This window comes from Anguilla rostrata, chromosome 1, assembly GCF_018555375.3.
Source record: "Anguilla rostrata isolate EN2019 chromosome 1, ASM1855537v3, whole genome shotgun sequence".
Taxonomy (NCBI): Eukaryota; Metazoa; Chordata; class Actinopteri; order Anguilliformes; family Anguillidae; genus Anguilla; species Anguilla rostrata.
Genome location: NC_057933.1, coordinates 68,690,173 through 68,707,890, shown reverse-complemented (window position 1 = coordinate 68,707,890; position 17,718 = coordinate 68,690,173). Strand labels below are relative to the sequence as shown.

At 46.4% G+C, this 17,718-nt stretch overlaps 1 protein-coding gene across 2 annotated transcripts; it reads right to left on the bottom strand.

Annotated features, from left to right (window-relative positions):
* Positions 1-2,748: 2,748 nt before the first annotated feature.
* LOC135264300 (integrator complex subunit 3) lies at positions 2,749-16,174 on the bottom strand. 2 transcript variants are annotated; one of them, XM_064353165.1, is made up of 29 exons: positions 15,843-16,174; positions 14,987-15,070; positions 14,543-14,626; positions 13,812-13,925; positions 13,238-13,322; positions 12,994-13,060; positions 12,737-12,881; positions 12,292-12,421; positions 11,893-11,990; positions 11,460-11,651; positions 11,245-11,332; positions 10,943-11,022; positions 10,666-10,757; positions 10,121-10,236; positions 9,121-9,240; positions 8,800-8,929; positions 8,658-8,712; positions 8,388-8,491; positions 7,809-7,973; positions 7,426-7,579; positions 7,005-7,073; positions 6,708-6,783; positions 6,043-6,156; positions 5,715-5,763; positions 5,360-5,527; positions 4,947-5,047; positions 4,560-4,632; positions 4,134-4,287; positions 2,749-3,902 (listed from the first exon to the last, which is right to left on the bottom strand). In XM_064353165.1, exons 1-29 carry the CDS (start codon positions 15,924-15,926, stop codon positions 3,825-3,827), a joined length of 3,069 nt encoding a protein of 1,022 aa, XP_064209235.1. In that variant the 5' UTR covers positions 15,927-16,174; the 3' UTR covers positions 2,749-3,824. The 2 variants fall into 2 exon arrangements, with proteins under 2 accessions (XP_064209235.1, XP_064209242.1); XM_064353172.1 differs by having other exon boundaries at positions 10,130-10,236.
* Positions 16,175-17,718: the final 1,544 nt, after the last annotated feature.

The following is a 17,718-nucleotide window of genomic DNA, read 5'->3' as shown; positions in this document are numbered from 1 at the left end:
TTATGCCCCAGATCCATAAACTGGAATCACTTTAATACTGCCTCTTGTATATAAATTGCATGTAGAGTACTAAAAAGATTCTGTGGTAAGGGCCCGACTGCATGAAATCAACTGCAATATGTTTAGGGACTCAAGCAAGGTTGCAACCCCCACCCCCCAAAAAATCAAAATAAAATAAATAAAAATAGATAAATAAATAAAAATGCATTCTACAGTTTTATACAGAACAATTTTATTTTATTAAAATGTGTTAAAAATTCAATAACATTTGATCCATTCATGATACAGAGATCTGAAACAAAGATCAGAGTGTTCTGGCCCTCTAGGATGCACAATGTATGCTACGTTTTCCTCAAAATATACTTTCCAGTTTTATATGAATTCATGTATTTTTAAATGTATTTACCCTATTTATTAAAATGTAAAATGCATTTAGAAAAATAGCACTTTATGCACGTTATATGCAATACCTGCAATTTGTTGATGGCATGTTCTAGAAACCTTATCCACCAAAAAGATATCCTCTGATTTTATAGCTTATAAATTTTGTAGCTTATAAATGTATTTTGTTTTAAAAAATTCAATTGGCCTACAGTTTCATCCTCGTGACAGAAATCAGAAATCATGTGTTCTGCGATTCATTAGAACGGTAGCGAAAATAAATTCTCCGATTTTTTTTTATTTAGAAATCTAAAATGTGTGTCATTAGCTTTCAGACTTTTCCGCCCATAGGCTACATAGCATTCCGCTTGCAGTCTTGCTATTTTAGGCTACCTGTTTTCCCGCAGCCCACAAGCCGTCGACCGCATCAGTAGCTTGTTGGGCGGAGTTTCAGTCGCAGACACCTAAAAGTCAGAATTGACGTCATCGTGAGATATATTTTTCCGCGGACTGCTCGGACGATCAATTGAAAGTTACATGGTTACTGTGACATGCAGCTATGCCTATAGCTTAACTTGCGCAGACTATTTATCTATATCGTGCAATTATTTTAGCTAATTTTATAGTGAAACTTGAATAACTGAGTGCATTGTTCTTCCTCGTCAAATTGTGTAACCTGTGGAAAATAGACATAGGCTACTATTTATTTTAATGAAACGATATCAAACTATGAGCAGATCAAATAACTGTTAGCCTACCGCCTCACAGTTACTGATAGTAACAGTTTATGAGGAACCTCTGATATTCACCATAACTCCAAGTACGACTGAAATAAATTAACAATTAAGGAAATAATCTGTGAAATGCCGACTCTGACAGTGATCCAAACTAGACACCCTTCTGTCATTGGGACATGTGCTCCGGAATACAAACGAAATGGATCCTCTGCGCTGTCGGGGGGTCGGGGCACCCCACGGGCAATGAAGACGAGACAAGTGTCACTGCGGGATATGGTGGTGACTCCTGATCGCGTACCCAAGTTTACCATCCCAGCCCTGGCTCCATCGCGCCGGACACGTGCGCAAAATTCATGTGGACTGGATGAATCTACGTTGGGGTCCCCCCATGTTTCGCGCCGGCATACAATGACCTGTTTGCCGCATTCTCCAGCTTCGCACCGAGTATGCAACCCAGGACCGGAGTCAGATCTTATATTCTGGGGAGAAATTGCCAGGGAGGATTTATCGGACCCATTGTCGCGGGCTGCAATGTCTATCCCACACCTGCCCAAAATCACCACCCCATACGGCTTTCTCACTCTGGGAGAAAGCCCAAGCGTTCGGCGAAGGGAATCGCTCTTTTTCGAAGACGAAATTCCACGGTTTTACATCTCTGGAACTGGAGGGGGAAAACACCTCACACTCAGCACCATGTCTTCCTCGCGGATTGTCCGAACACAATCCTACCCACTTTCCGATATCGAGAAATTCCCCCGGACGATAAGAACCTTGCGCTCCTTTTCTTGCGGCACTGCGACTTCTTTTAGCTGTGACCCCCGCCATTCTGAAACCTACCCACAGAGCTTGCAGACGAGCCTCGATTCACGACTGTCCATACCTCCAGCGTCTGCGTCCCCGGGGAGAGGGAGGCTGCAGCGGCTGCTAAAGAAGCGCCTGGCCGCCCTGAGGACACTAAAACCAAGTCGCTGCGTGGAAAAGCGACATTCCATTGACATTAAACCGGAAAAAAATGCACTGTCCCACTAGAGACCATGACAACAATGCATAGAATGCTGGAATAGTATACATAACTTTGATGAAATGTTGTCGTTCTTTTGTGCCATGAGCCTGATATCATAAAATAAAATGTGTTCTAATTTATTTGTGTCTGTTTCTTTTCTCTTCTCATGGGAGTCACAGTAATTTCCAGCAAAGAACTGTTGTGCTTCTAGACGCCAGTCCAATTGGTACTTGGTCTTTCTTTCCTTTTTTGGTCAAACCATGTTAATATTAAAACAGTCTGCCTTAAAGACCCTTTGAATTTTTTTGGAGATGTATCTTTTCCACATCTTTCTGGGGACATGAAATTTAAGACTACCTATTTCCAACAGTTTAATGCTAAATAATGCGATTTTGCATTTGGTGTCGCCAGATTCAAACACTGACACAGCTTATTATGATGCACTGAAAACACAGCAAAGATTTAAACAGAGGAGAGTGATATTTAGTCATTGTATTGTGTGCGGCTATTTGAATCAGTAAACTGAACATCCTCCCTTGTAACCTAGTTTCATAACTGCAGATAAATCAATGCAATCATTAATTGGAAGAAAACTACAACAGTCTCAATTTCTGGCAAAATCACAAGTTCAAAGCACAATTTACATCCTTTTATTCTCATTAGCACAGTTAGGATCTTTTGTGTATGAAAATAAGTCAATTGAAACAGGTGATTAAAAAAAGTCACGTGGGTTGTTGTGTTTTGGACACTTGAGTCCTTTTCTGCTGATCCTTGCATGTTCCCCATGTACAGTAAAGTTATCAGACTGGTCACCATGCAGAGGTCTCTCTACAGTTCACAGTTCAGACATCCACGGCAGTAAACTAGACAAGAGGAGGGTGAATGTCAACACCATGCATGGGGTGTAGCAAGCAGCTTCTATACCCATTTGTCAGAGTATAGGATGGTGTTGGCAGGGTTTGGATATATATGGAGAATTTCAAGGGAAGGTCTATTTTACCAAACTCGTTTCCCAGCCCAGTGAAACCTGTATTCTCCACAACAGAAAACAGCTGTGAGCCTATGAACACAAGCATTGTGCATCACTTGAAGTACTGCATTAGTCTTCTTTGTCATCAACAGCAACCTTAGTTTTCAAGGTACGGATAATTAGTCCATTGTTTCAGTTAAGAGTTGTTTGAGAAGACTCAAAGGGGTGGGAGGTCTTGTTGAGTCATGGCTCGAAAAACAGAAGGGGTCTCAAAAGTCAAAGCCGTACCCCCAGGGTAACGGAAGAGTAACAGCAGACCTCAGTGTACAGTGTCACACACTCCTGTGTGTGAGAAGCTGGCATTGGGGGAGGGGGGCACTTCAATTTCATCCTCAGAAGTCGTGCATTCCTGTCTGCAATGCAGGATCTCTTGAGTCTGTCAATCCAGTCTGTCTCAGCCACAGTGACAGAAGCTTTTAAACATATCTATTTGTCCCAATGCCTGCCTTACCTCCCAAGCCACACTCACTTTAAACAGCCAATGAGCAGTGAGGTGGGGGGAGGGGCTTGTCTCCACACCAAGCTTCTTGACAGTGGTTGCAAGTAGGTACCCTCCCCCTGGCAGTGGGACTGTTTTTTTGGGCAGGGGCTGCTCAGCATTGGAGGAGCAAAGTAAGGCAGTGGGCGTCTCCCCAATGACATCACAATAATGGGCAGAGTCAGTAGGCGTGTCTCAGTCGCTGTCAGAACCCACAGCAGACGAGCCTTTCCTCTTTCGTTTCGGGGCTTTTGGCTTGGAGTCTTCCTCTTCCTGGCATGGAGAGAATCAGGTGCAGTTAGCAAAGGAATGAGTAAGGACACAGGCATTAGAGCGCATGGCCAAAAAGCGCACCATCAGTGGTCCAGAATAAAGACAGGCAGATTTTATAGCTGCTTCCCAATCATATGGCATTGCTCTTCAAAGCCAAAGAAAATTCACAGACACCATTATCGTAACACGGACACCCGTGCAGGCGCACGGACGCTGAGAGGCGGGACTGACCGAAGCGCTGCTGGACGCGCTCTCTTCCTCGTTGCTGGCGGGCGGGGCCGCGCCCTTCCGGGCTCGCACGCTGGTCGCTGCGGCTTTGCGCCGTGACTTCGGGGGCTTAGTAGAGTCCTCATACTCCTCAGCCAATGAGAAAAGTTCACTGAACCTGGCAGGAGGAAGAAAGGGAGAGCCTGCTTTCTGAAAACCCCAACAACCAGCCCACCCATTGTACAGCACCACAGCGCACTGTCCCGTGTGACATAAACAGTGAAGAGTGAAAAGACTCTTCCCTCATTACACCTACTTCAGACCTACTTTGCCCAATGCACTTTTTTACATTGAATCTTGTGGTGAGGACCACAGCCTGTTCCAAAACATCTTTTCAACTCCACCAGGTTAACTTTCACACGTTGAGCTTTAGCACGGGCGGTAACTCACCTCATCTTGTGCGCTTCATCACAGCTGGCCTGGACATGCTGCAGCGCCTGCAGGATGGGCGTCTGGGTGAAGACTGAGAGACACAGACGGAAAGGGTCAAAGGTCAGGGAACCGCCAGAACAAAATGAGTGAAACCAACTCGGCTGTGATTCGCAAATTCAGTGTTGTACAATAAATAAAATGTGCTCGTTTATTAGGGTGAATTTTAGCATGTGATAATGGTGTGAAGCATAATTCTTTCTCAATGGATGGGACTGTAATGCTGAATGCTGTGTTTTCACTGTTTGCTGCTGGCAGACGGTGGTGCAAGTGTGTGAGAGTGGCAGTGTGTGTCCTCCTTGCGTGCAGTGCAGGGCTTTGGCGTATGTCCCTGTGTTTAAGGCTCACAGTTGTGCTTGGTGTTGATGAGGTTCAGCCGCAGGTTGTCCATGTGCTCCAGGATCTGCTCTAAGGTCAGCTGAGCCAGCTTACTGCTGGAGCTTCGCAGACTAAGAAAGGAAAAAAAACAGGGAAAAAGAGCGAGAAAGAAAGCAGGTGAGTGAGAAAACAGTGAGAATAGAGGCAGTACCAAAGCATTTCCTTCTAAGAAGGCGTGGGGAACAGGCTGCGTTTTTGTATCACTAGGTAAATATCCAAATCTGTGCTCTGAAATGGGTGTGCATTTTAACAGATGGAACAAAAAAGCCTGTCCCCAGGAGAGGGGAGGAGGGCGGATGGCGGGCGGTAGCGGGCGGGCGCTATCAGATGGGCGCTAGTGAACGGGCGACGTGCGGCGGGGCGGGGCGCGGCGGTGGGGCCACCTCTGGCGCTTGCGCGGCAGGTTGTTGTTCTTGATGAGCAGGGCCTTGATGTGCTCCCCCAGCACGTCGTCGTGCTTGGCCGCCCAGTGGCGCAGGATGCTGGTGGTGAACTGGTCCTCCGGGTGGCAGGGCCGGCTCAGCACCATCTTCACCATCTCCTCCGTGGGCCTGGGGGGCACAGATTCAAGTTAAAATCCATGCGCCTGCAGGGCGCGTTCACACACACACGCATACACACGGACACATACATTCACACACGTGTATAAGCCATGGCTTGTGGGAACAGTGGGTATGCTAGGTCAGAACCAGCCAACAAATAAACAGTATTATTACACAAATTGGAAGGAAGACTCACTTTTCTTTGCGGAGCTGCAGGAGTAGACAGGACAGGGCCTCAGGGTGTTCTACAGCAACAGAGAGTATTTTCAGAACAGTGACTGATATGGCAAAATGGAACGGCGTGTGGCGTGTGTGTGTGTGTGGACCAAAATGTATTGTGAGTGAGTTTCACAATTAACATAATTGAAACACAGTGCAGAACATTAATCCAATCCAAAAAGCATTACTCTCAATCCTGCCACAATCGCTATATGCTATATAACGCCATAGTGCCATTGAATGTTGCCTGGCACGGTGTAATGCACAATGAATATAAATGAACAGCGGCGCAGGGCGACCCTCACCCTTGTATTTTAAGTGCTGCAGGATGGGAATGATTGTCTCCAGGGGGATGCTGTGGGCCAGGAACAGCTGCCAGGTGCTGTACTGCTCAAACGTCTCCCAGTCCAGAGACTGAACTGTAGCAGAGCAACGATCGCCTGGTTACGCCCCCTGACCGTGTACTGACGCACACAGCACTGCGCTAACACAGGTGCTGTGATACACCCTGAAACACTGCAATTTTGCACTGTGACTAGCACATGATTACTGGCTACATGGCTGATGACAGCACACAGCCTGGTGATATTAAGCAACTTGAGGTTATTTACTCAACGGTATGACATTACGATGAGTGGAAATAAAAATGAAAATAATAAAAGCAGTTGATAAAGTTACATTTTCAAGTCAAAGTTGAGGTGTATCCTGCTAAATTTTAATGTAACAGTAATATAACAATGTGGCCAGCTGAACAACTGAGAATGTCCAGAAAAATCCAAGCAATAGTTTAGTTTACCATTTTGTAGACACACAAGTGAATTTTAAGCCAGAAAACAACTTGGTGGCATGTGTAAGGATGCCATCTTTGGGGGGGGGGGGGCATGTGCCTGTGTCTCAGTAGGCCAATCAACCCGAACGATCCGTCAGTGTCAGCCAGTGATATACGGGAGCCCGGGGGTGCAGAACTCACTGAGGATATTCAGAACAGAGTCTTTCCGAAACATGACCAGGTTCCCCATCATCACGTGGCACATCAGCTCCTGCAGCTGATGGAAGACAGGAGACAAGAGCGCGCTCAAGCAAGCATTCATGAGACAGTACTGTTCATTGTGCATACATAACTGTACGACACGCAGGACGCAATGCTTCCTGCACCACTTCCTGCCTGCAGCTGCAGAGAACAGCCCAGTCATCACCAGACGGCTCCACTCCACTTTTACTGAAGGCCCACTGCTGATCTACTGCTGCACATACGTGTTCACCATACCTGTGTTGAGTCAATTACAGCCACTATCATGTTGAGCAGCTCGCCGCTACGAAGAGTCTCGTCTGGAAACTGCGGGGAGAGAGAGAGAGAACGAGGCGCTGAGAGTGCTACAGTAAGCTATGAGAAGCTCAGACGCTTTACCGCATCTTAAGGTCAGAGTACATGGAACAGACTACATAGAAACCTTTACCATAAAATGGAAACCTCCATTAAAATGGGGGGGGGGGGGGGGAAGACAACACTTAAGCAGGGTTCGCAAAATATGCTTAATATCTTTAAAGAAAAAAAAAGCATCCAATTTCAGAAAGCATTTAAATGTTTTTTTTATGGGGGGAGGGGGCATTTAAAATGCTTACTGAATTCTCATCATTTAACCGCATAAGCGGTAAAGTGAAAACTCTGCATGCCCGGGCAAACGGACCTCTGAGTAGATGGAGGGGGTGAGGTAGCAGAGCAGCCGGACGTCGTCCTCCTGGCAGGCCTTCATGTCCATCATCAGGCAGGTGTGCAGGTCGCCCAGCGCCGTGGCCTGAGCGAAGGCCTCGTACAGGCTCATCTTCCCCATCGCCGCTTTGCTGCGGGGCACACAAGACACGCTCACAGGCACGCGGCCACGCCCCGAGAACAAGCTCTCTTCATCACGCCAAACACGGCCCTTCACTGCCACACTGCTGTGCGTTAAGAGACTAGCGTTACAGAGCTAACAGCGGGGTTTGATGGTCGCTTGGCAGCGTCTCCATATTCTGAACCGACCAGTAATAAGAAGTACAGGTTTCCCAGGGCACTCCAGAGACCCCGGCTCACCTGGCTTTGAGGTAGTACAGCAGGTGGTAGCCGATCTTGGGCTGTTTCTGGTACAGCTCGGCCAGCATGTCCAGCAGCACGGAGAAGCCGCTGTTGTCCTCCTGCATCTGACACAGGTTCCTGAAGATCAGGCACACGGGCTTGCTCACGGACTCCTCCAGGGACCTGCACAAAGTACACGTGCATCTTAACGGTGCTGCATAAAATGTACCATCCAAATAATGTTCAGATGCACAACGTGGCCAAAAGTGTGCGGACACCCGACATTCCACATCTCATCCAAAAATATTGGCAGTAATGTTGCAGCCAGTCATTACATTTACATTTACATTACAGGCATTTAGCAGACGCTCTTATCCAGAGCGACTTACACAACTTTTTTACATAGCATTTTACATTGTATCCATTTATACAGCTGGATATATACTGAAGCAATGCAGGTTAAGTACCTTGCTCAAGGGTACAACGGCAGTGGCCTACCCGGGAATCGAACCTGCGACCTTTCGGTTACAAGTCCAGTTCCCTACCCACTGTGCTACACTCCGTCCTCCGTCCAGTCGGTCTGACGGACCCACTTACTCTTCTGTGATCTCGTCGGGCAGCACGTCGCTCCGGAAGTGACCCTTAAACAGCTCCGCCAGACAGGAGGCCAGAGAGGACATCTGCTCCGCGTCAAAGTCCTCCTGAGAGAGAGAGAGAGGGGCGCGGGAGTCTCGGGTCATCATCAGCGATAATGCACTTCACCCTAATGCCTGGTGTCCTTTGCAGCTGCTGCACATCAGAAGGTGAAACACCAATGGGGACTATCTGAATAAACTGGGGAAGAAATGAAACCCAATTTGCACTTACCTCCAAAATTAGGTCCACTATATCCTGCATCACCTCACACTGCATCTCAGTATCGCTGTGTGAGAGGGGAGGAAGGACATGAGGATCGGGTCCGTGCTTACGCTGTGAAAATGCAAACCCCAGCATCCTTTGCGCCACTCACCTCTCCTTCTGCAGCTGCAACATCTTCTCCTTTAACGTGTCATCCAATTGGTCCACAAAGGGTGTGATATCAGCAGGCTCCTCAATATACGCTTCTTTGATAGGGTGGAACCTGAACTCGCGCTTCTTGCCTTGGAGGAAGCAACATTGGACAAGGGCCAAAGTTAACACAATGCGAAAGCAACATGAATTCAGTTTCAGTGCAGAATAAAAAAAAGTTCAATGTGAATCTAGATGGATGCAACGCGATCACAAAGTGACTTCTGCATAAACAAGCCTGCACTTATAGTGAAATCTGACTAGCGTGCATACGCCCTCTCACCCTTGCTGTTCAGTTCCTCTTCATCATCACTGAACGCTGCCTCCGTATTGTCATAGCAACCATCTTCCTTGTCCAGAACATGATTGTCCATTTCCAAGGAAGCAGACTCCTCCATTTTAACTGTGCATCAACAGGAGGTAGTGTGTGTCAGATTTGAGTGTGTCAGATTTAACAGGGGAACATACAGTATAAACCCATCTAAGAATATGAACAATGTGCACGTTATGTACACAATATTTTGACCTGTACACAAAATCATATAATGTTACATCATTTTGAAATTATTTATGGCTTTTTGCAACCCTTTTTTCTGTGTTTTGAATTGAAGTTATAATTTTAATTTCCATTTCAACTGTCCACAGACAAATGTTAAAAAACAACAAACTTCACAATTCATAGATGTCATGCACAGGAAAAACTGCAATGACTCCAGCAGGGAGATTCCAGTCCCATTCGTTTATTGGTCGAAACTCAAGCCAGCTAAAGCTGTTGCATTTGGACCCCCGCCTTATTTCAAGGTTTTAGTTTTTTCAAGTTGCCGTGAGAACAAGGCTCTAGCAGGTGAGCTAGCATTATAATAACTGGACCGTGTAGCTGGTTATATAATCTTCCAGTGCTGAACAGGGCTCTTTCATTGCAATTATGCAAGTCGAGCGGGATAATATTTTGACATCTTTTTTAAAAATCCCCCTGCCAAATTTAGAATGTTCAGTTCTGAACAGTGCCTAAACCAGTGTTGATCGCTAGCAACCATAAGCAGTGGTCAGGATTTGATTCAGGACCACAGGTCACATTAGTGCACCAAAAACAAGTGCTTTGGACTGGCTGTGCTGTTCAGCAACACCTTTGGGACTCCACAGGGCCCAGACTATTATTGTTTCTGCAATGCTGAGGTCATGCTTTCCCAGTAAGACTGAACTGGCTACAGCATAAACAATAATTCCTTTGGTTGAAGCCTGATGAAGCTGCATGGCACAAAAAACAAAAGTAGGAGCCGTGCCTTTCTCACCCTCGACTGGAGGAGAGGGGGAGCTGCAGAATTCTGGGAAGCGGTCCCTCAGCATGGACCGCAGCTCCCGGTCCAGTTTTGGGTTATCAAAAAGGGGAGCCAGGTGACTGAGAGAGAGAGGGGAGAGGTGCGATTATTACTGACAATTTCTCAAATGAGTGAGTGTGTGAGTACACATGTAAGTATGTATATGCAAATGTGTACTATGTGTGTTTGGTGTATGTACCTATGTGAGTGTGTGTATTATAGGTATGTGTGTGGTGTATGTATGTATATGTGAGTGTGAAATACATGTGTGCTGTGTGTACAGTATATGTGAGTGCACATGTGAGAGGTGTATGTTTATGTGAGTGTGTATTTGTGTGTGTAGTGTAAGAATGCGTACGCGAGCGTGCATGTGTGTGGTGTATGCACGTCTATGCAAGTGTGCTCTATATGTACGTGGTGTATGTAAGTATTTGTGAGCGTACGCGCATTGGTGCGCACGTGTGTATACGTGTTCAGGCACGTGTATGTCAGCGGAATGGCAGACTCACGCTAGAACTCTCTTCTCCATGATGAAGGTGAGAGAGTTGAAGACGCCCTGCCGCACGTTCCCCTCTAAGGGAGGGTAGAAGTGAGGGATTATCTGATTGAGAGAGAGAGAAAGAAGTCACATTCACCATCAGCATCATCAAAAAAAAGTCAGAAAAATGTCACCAACATTCAGGCCTGTTTGATGTAAAACAGACATTTCATAAAACAAAGGAAATTCTCCTAATATGGTAAGAGCATCTGCTAAACGCCTGCAATGCGAAGTGTAGCAGGACTGACCCTGCACATGAAGTCCAGCAGGGTGGCAGTAATGGCAGGGTGGGGTTTCATGGAGTGATGCATCACCAGGATCGCAGGCTCTGAGGAGAGAAGAAGAGAAAAGAGGGTGGGTGGGGGGGGGGGGGGGGTGAAGGGAGAGGATGAGAGAGGGAGTGAGTGGAAAAGACAGGAAGAGAAGGAGAGAGGAAGAGCGATCAGGCACCAACAGTGACAAGGCACAAAGTTTCACTGTACACCGAGACACAAATTTGACATCTTTTATTTCCAGCTCTGTAATCCATCCATCCTTCACCTCCTCTCACCTATGTTCATGATGCTATCCTTCTCTGGACTGAAAAACAACCAGTCGTAGAAAAGAGCCAGTTTGGCATTGGAGGCTGCAACATTGGACTAATATGGAGAAAAAAATATAGTGTTAGCACACGGTGATCGAGTCGCTGGATGTTGATACCATTGTTGCTGCTTAAGTAGGCTGTACGACTTTCCACCAAACACAGCGGGGCTGGTGGACCCTTACGGTGCAGGTGGTGAGCAGCCAGCCAATGATGGCCCAGCGGGGCAGGATGTCAGAGCTCAGCACTTCGTTGGAGGGGTGAACCACCCCACAGATGTAGCGGATCAGGTCGCAGCGCAGCGATTGGCTGTCTGCCGTTGACAGGTACTGCCTCTGAAACCAGTCCTGGTACCGCTTCTGCTGCCCAAAGCGCACCTGTGAGGAGGAGAGGCGGGGTCAGGGACGGGCGTCAGCAGCGTCTCCGTGAGAGAGAAAGGTGGCTTCAGCAGCCATTTCACTCTCACACATTACTACTAATGCTCCGTGTGGCCCGGGCCCATGGCGCCCCGTGCGATGATGCGTCTGCTTCGCCGTCTCAGTGTCTAAGCTTAGGGAACTGCCGGGAGTGTCCAGGCTGAGTATCAGGGGTGGTGCGGCGGGCGCAGAGCCAGGTTACCCGAGAGGTCATGAAGAGCAGCTTGGTCTCCATGTCCGGGGTGAGGCGACACGCCAGGAACTTGCGGGAGGTGCGGGAGGTCAGCAGCTGCAGCACACCTGGGGGGTGAGGGAGAGGAGGGGGAGTCAGGACAGACAAGGCAAGCGTGCACTCACTCCTACACAAATATACACACATATACACATACAAACACACGTAGTGTGCACTCACACCTACACAAATATACACACACACAGTGTGCACTCACACCTACACAAATATACACACATATACACATCCAAACACACACCATGTGCACTCACACCTACACAAATACATCCACATATACACACACACACACACACACACAGTGTGGACTCACACCTATGCAAATACACACACACACACACACACACACACCAGTGAACTGAGGGCTGAGGGTCTGGGGGTTGTGCAGGAGGTCCCTCCACAGCAGGTCCATCTCTGGGATCCTGGCCACATACTGCAGCAGCCGCACCAGGTCCCTCCCAATGATGAAGCAGTCCATGAACTGAGAGAGAGAGTGAGTGAGTGAGAGAGAGTGGGAGAGAGAGAGAGAGAGTGAGTGAGTGAATGAGTGAGAGAGAGAGAGAGAGAGAGTGAGAGAGAGAGAGCGAGTGAGTGAGAGAGAGTGGGAGAGAGATAGAGAGAGAGAGAGAGAGAGTGAGTGAGTGAGTGAGTGAGAGAGAGAGAGAGAGAGAGAGAGAGAGAGAGAGAGAGAGAGAGGTAGAGGTTGAGGTTGAGAGGAAAAAATGGGGGATGCAATTCATTGCACACCCACAATGACGCTGAGTCCACATTATGAAATGTACAGTACTTAGCTCACCTTCTCTCTCAGCAGGCCGATGCAGAAGTCCACCTCCTTCTGCCTCAGCACCAGGAGCTGAGGGGAGCCGTGGTGATCCACAATGAGCCGCAGGTACGTGTACACGGACATGGCGATCAGCATCCCGCTCTTCAGCACCCACTCCCTGCAAAAACGCCACACACGGGCTAAGAGGGCGACGGGACGAGCCCGTCCAGCTGCCACCCGTAGCACACCGATGGCTCTGTGCCCTGGTCCCCCTCTGTCTCCTAACTCACCTCTGATCCACCACGATTTCCAGCACGTTCTCTGCCAGCCACAGGTTCTTGCTGGAGATGTCCCCTCCTGCCAAGAAATGCATACAAGTAAACAAGAACCACAGAAGTCAACAGAGTGCAACAGTACAATGATTTGCCACGAATACAACAAATGCGTAGCCAATCCCAGCCAAGAGAGACATTACGTGGGAGACGTACCAGACTCAGGCCAAGTTGGTATGTGCGAATGTGTGGGAGGACTGACCTGCTATCTGCTTCATGAGGGTCATCAAGACCCCATCGGCCCCAATCACCCCGTTCTTCACCAGCTCCCGCACCAGCCACACCAACTGCACAGTGCATGGAGAGAAAGGGGGCTGTTACAGACGTCCACAGGTTCACGGTTTAGTCAGCAGAACCACAGTGATCCTGTCAAAGGCTTCCTCACTGAATCAGTGCACATGACTCAGACACATGAATCTGACAGCCCGCAAATGGAAAACTCAGCCAGTGCACATCACAGAGGCAAACGGTTACAAGGGCTAAAGGAGAGAAGGGAGAAAGGAGGGATGGTGGGAGGTCAGAGTGTGTGTGTGTGTGTGTACATATAGGTACGAGTGTGTGTGTGTGCATCTGCATGTGTATATGTATGTATGGGTGTGTGTGTGTGTGTGTGTGTGTACACATATTGGTACGAGTGTGTATGTGTGCACCGGCATGTGTATATATATGTACGGGTGTGTGTGTGTATATATGTATGGGTGTGTGTGTGTGTGTACGCGAGTGTGTGTGCATGAATGTGTGTGTGCTGCTGAGGAGGGAGGCTGTATGAGGGTCACCTGTGTGCGACAGACATCCTGCAGCTTGAGGAATTTCTCCATGAGGATCTGGTTGATCTTAATCAGGATCACGTTCATCCCGTCCCGGTTCACCAGGGTCAGGTCCCTGTAGCACTGCACAGGAAGAGGGGAAGACACAAAGTAAACACACTAATGCCCAGCCAGCCGATACACACTACTCATGCAGCAATTCTGCTGTACATCCAGAAAGACCACTGTGTTAGTCCATAATAAGATACTTCACAGACACTGGAACACAAACTATTTCTGCCAGGTGCTGAAGCTTTTAGATAGTTGCATGATTATAAAGCCAAACCCCCAAGCATATGATTAAAAACTAACATGGCACAAATAAAAAGAATCCATATTTGTGCACTGCTCACTTATTATGCGATTGCAAATTCCAGCCACCGATACATCAAACCTATCCTGTTATTTCAAATATTGGCAGAGAGCGGTGTTTTTACTGTAAATGAATTATGAAGCTTTGCAATTATATAAACTATATTAAAAATTCTAAAGGTTTTTTTTCTTATTTTTTTTTCTCAAAAAAATTAAAATAAAAATGTTAGCGTAGAGCCCTGGACTGCAATACAGATTGTAAATTGGGAGGAGGGGGGAGGTCCCACACAGACTAGTTTGTGTTTCTGCGGGACTGCCTAGAGGTGAGTGGGTGTGCTGTGTGAGAGAGAGAGAGAGAGAGAGAGAGAGAGAGAGGGGTGGTGCCGTACCCGCTGTGCCTGCGTGGGCTCTGTTAACAGCAATGAGAAGAGCCCCAGACACACCTCCTCATGCTGCTGGGAGCCTTTACACACCTGGGGGGGGGGGGGGGGGCAAAGAGCACAGGTGGAGAGGGCAGTGAGGGGAAATCATCCACCCACACTCTACATTATCACGCATTTGATTGTTTTCAGTAATGACACCCATTTTATCATTTATTTCAGCCCAATAAGGGCAAAAGAGACTAAAATTATCACTGTAATCCTTCTAGGCGTTGATGTATATTATGTCGACTACAGAAGGGAATTGGGGATTAGAAAAAAACAGTTGAAGTAATTATTCATATGTCCAATGTACAATCCAATTACACGATGTGTGAAGCAGCATATCAGTGCAACAAAGTGCAGTATAGAAAATATGCATGATCACCACAGAGGTAGAGGAGAGAAACTCACGTGTGCTGTGAGGGCATCATTAGCCTCGCGCTCTGAAAGACCGTTAATGAGGGTGGTGACGATGCCTACACACCTCTCCAACCGCTGATACACACAGAAAGGATGACAGACGTTTATCATGATTAAGGAAAGACTCAGATGCAAGCAAAACGGATACACAGGCCAGGATACCTAGAGAGGCAATGCAATATGAAAACAACGTGGCCAGATGACAACATTATAATAACAAAGCATATTGACCCAGGGAATCGTCAACACAACAGAAAAACAGGAGTGCAGAGGCAGACAAATAAAAGGGAAGAGATAAATCCATTAGAACATTTTGCTGTTGCCTGTAAAAACTAGAAGCAAAATGTAATTATAAAAAATATGTATTGTTTATTACAGTAAACCCTGATTATATTTATTATGAATAAATGAATAAACGTACACACCGGTTTATTTGCAATGTCAACTGGTGCACTGGCATCTATGTGACTGTGCACCAGTTGACATTGTGTGGGTGTGTGTGAGAGAGAAAGAGAGTATCCGAGAGAGAGACGCAGGTACTGTCTCAGACACGGACGTTTCAATGAAATTCCAGGTGTAATGGGTTTTAATTTCGAAGAACTGGGCGTATGGGTATCCTGCCAAGTATGTCAGACAAACAGGCAGATAGAAGACTAGAGTTAGGTATTAATTACACTCAATCATGCAATCGATCGCCAAATCATAAAATTATAGTTTGTTATGCTAGCTTGGCAGCTCGTTGGCGCTCCTGCTTGTTGGTTTTGTGATACAACTGAGCTTCCACAGTAATCGCTCACGCGAAAGGGTTCCGTGCACGTGCAAAAGATCTGCGCTTAGTGCCTCTTACCTCCTCCAGCTCATCTTTTGCGTCCAGGGTCGTGGATACCAGCAGCCGACCCTGTGGTTTCCCTTTTGCCGGCGAGGGCTCCATATCCTCCCGCCTCGCTTTCCGTCTGGCTCCAGCGGAGTGAACAGTTTAAAAAACGGGGTTTGGGTATATTGTAAATAGTTCGCGAATATATTCTAGTGTCTCTTGTTTATATTTATTTGCCCTTCGCCACCATGCACGGTTTGTTTATAAACAGTATGTGGACACCTTTCACTCATTCCAGTATCCGACTACAACAAACTAACTTCCGGAGGGCATGGTGGCCTTGCGGAAGCAGTGCCGCGACAAACAGGGAAGGGAGGAGCACAGAGAACCGCTTCTTACCCAATCATCGCTTACTCATGTAGAATGGCGTCAGATTCAACCAATGCATGTGAAACAATTAGGAAGGCAAGTGGCACGACTGTCGGTTGTGAAAAATCCAATCAGGGATAAATGGTTACAGTGGAAGAAGAATGATCGATTATGTTACCGAATGGGAACACGGTTCGGTATGTTTGATCTAGTGCTCGATATTGTTAATTGCCCTCTATTTTAGGTGTTCTTAAATTGCAATCTTACAATCTTTATTTTTTAAATATTAAGTTTATCATTAAATGAAAAAGTTGCTAGAGCATTCTTGGGAATACAGTTATTCCCATTGGAAAGTGTTATTGTGAAAAAAACCCAAAACATTTTGTAGCATTTTCACTGGATCATGTTTCCATTTTGATGTTAAAAGTCAGTGGTGCCAAAATCTATTCCTGTAGCCACACAATGCCTGTGTTCCTAGGCTGTGTTCCAGCATGCATTGGGAGAAAGGCATGAATACATCCTGGACAGGTCGCCAATCCATCACAGGACACGCACACACAAACACACACACTCACACGCAATTTACTCGCACACTTATACCTACAGGAAATGTAGACTCTCCAGTTAGCCTAACCTGCTGATCTTTGGACTGTGGGGGGACATCTGAATACCCAGAGGAATCCCACGTGGACACAGGGAGAACAAGTACCCTTTACCATGACAGGGTTAATGCACCATTAAGTGGTGGTCACACAAGGTTCCTTCAGGGGTTGTGTAATAGGTACAGTTACTGTTCTCCATTTACCTGCAATTGCTTTCTCCATCCTCCAGAGTGAGATATTTTTTGAGTTGCCCATGTTTCTCCAGGTAATGGGTGATTTACGCAATGACCTTACACAATAGCATTGTGAATTCATCACGCAAAAAGAGATTCACTAGAATGCACCTCAGTCAATGACACATTACACCCATCAATAATGTGATCTGTGCTTTAGATGTGATTCACACTTATACATTCTTTTTTGTTTTTTATTATTTAGAACAATTCATTTGCACACGGTTACATGGATAATCTATTTTGCCTTCATGCTTATATTGTTAAGTTCCTTTGTTCCAATGATAATATAAATTATTTGAGAAATAATTTTTCAGCAAGTTCAATAATTGGGGAGAAAGATGTGATGTTCTGAACATGCATTAACAGCTCCAAAAATTTTTGCTTTAGCACCTGTTATTGATGTGACAGTTTTTGACAAGAATCAGCATGCCTGCCCAAACTGGAAATATTTTGTATACAGTATTCTTTGTGTAGAAGTCTACCTGTTTCTGAAGTACAGGAACAGGAACTAGGACTGTGGAATATGAAAATATGACACACACCAGGTCGAATACCACTATTTTTCAGTTGACTGTTGTGTTTTTAAACAAATAGGTATTTATGTATATTATTGTATATTGCAATATTATCTACATTGTAGTATTACACATTCAAAATATTTAAACTATTAATGAACACATAACACAAATATACTATGTGTTT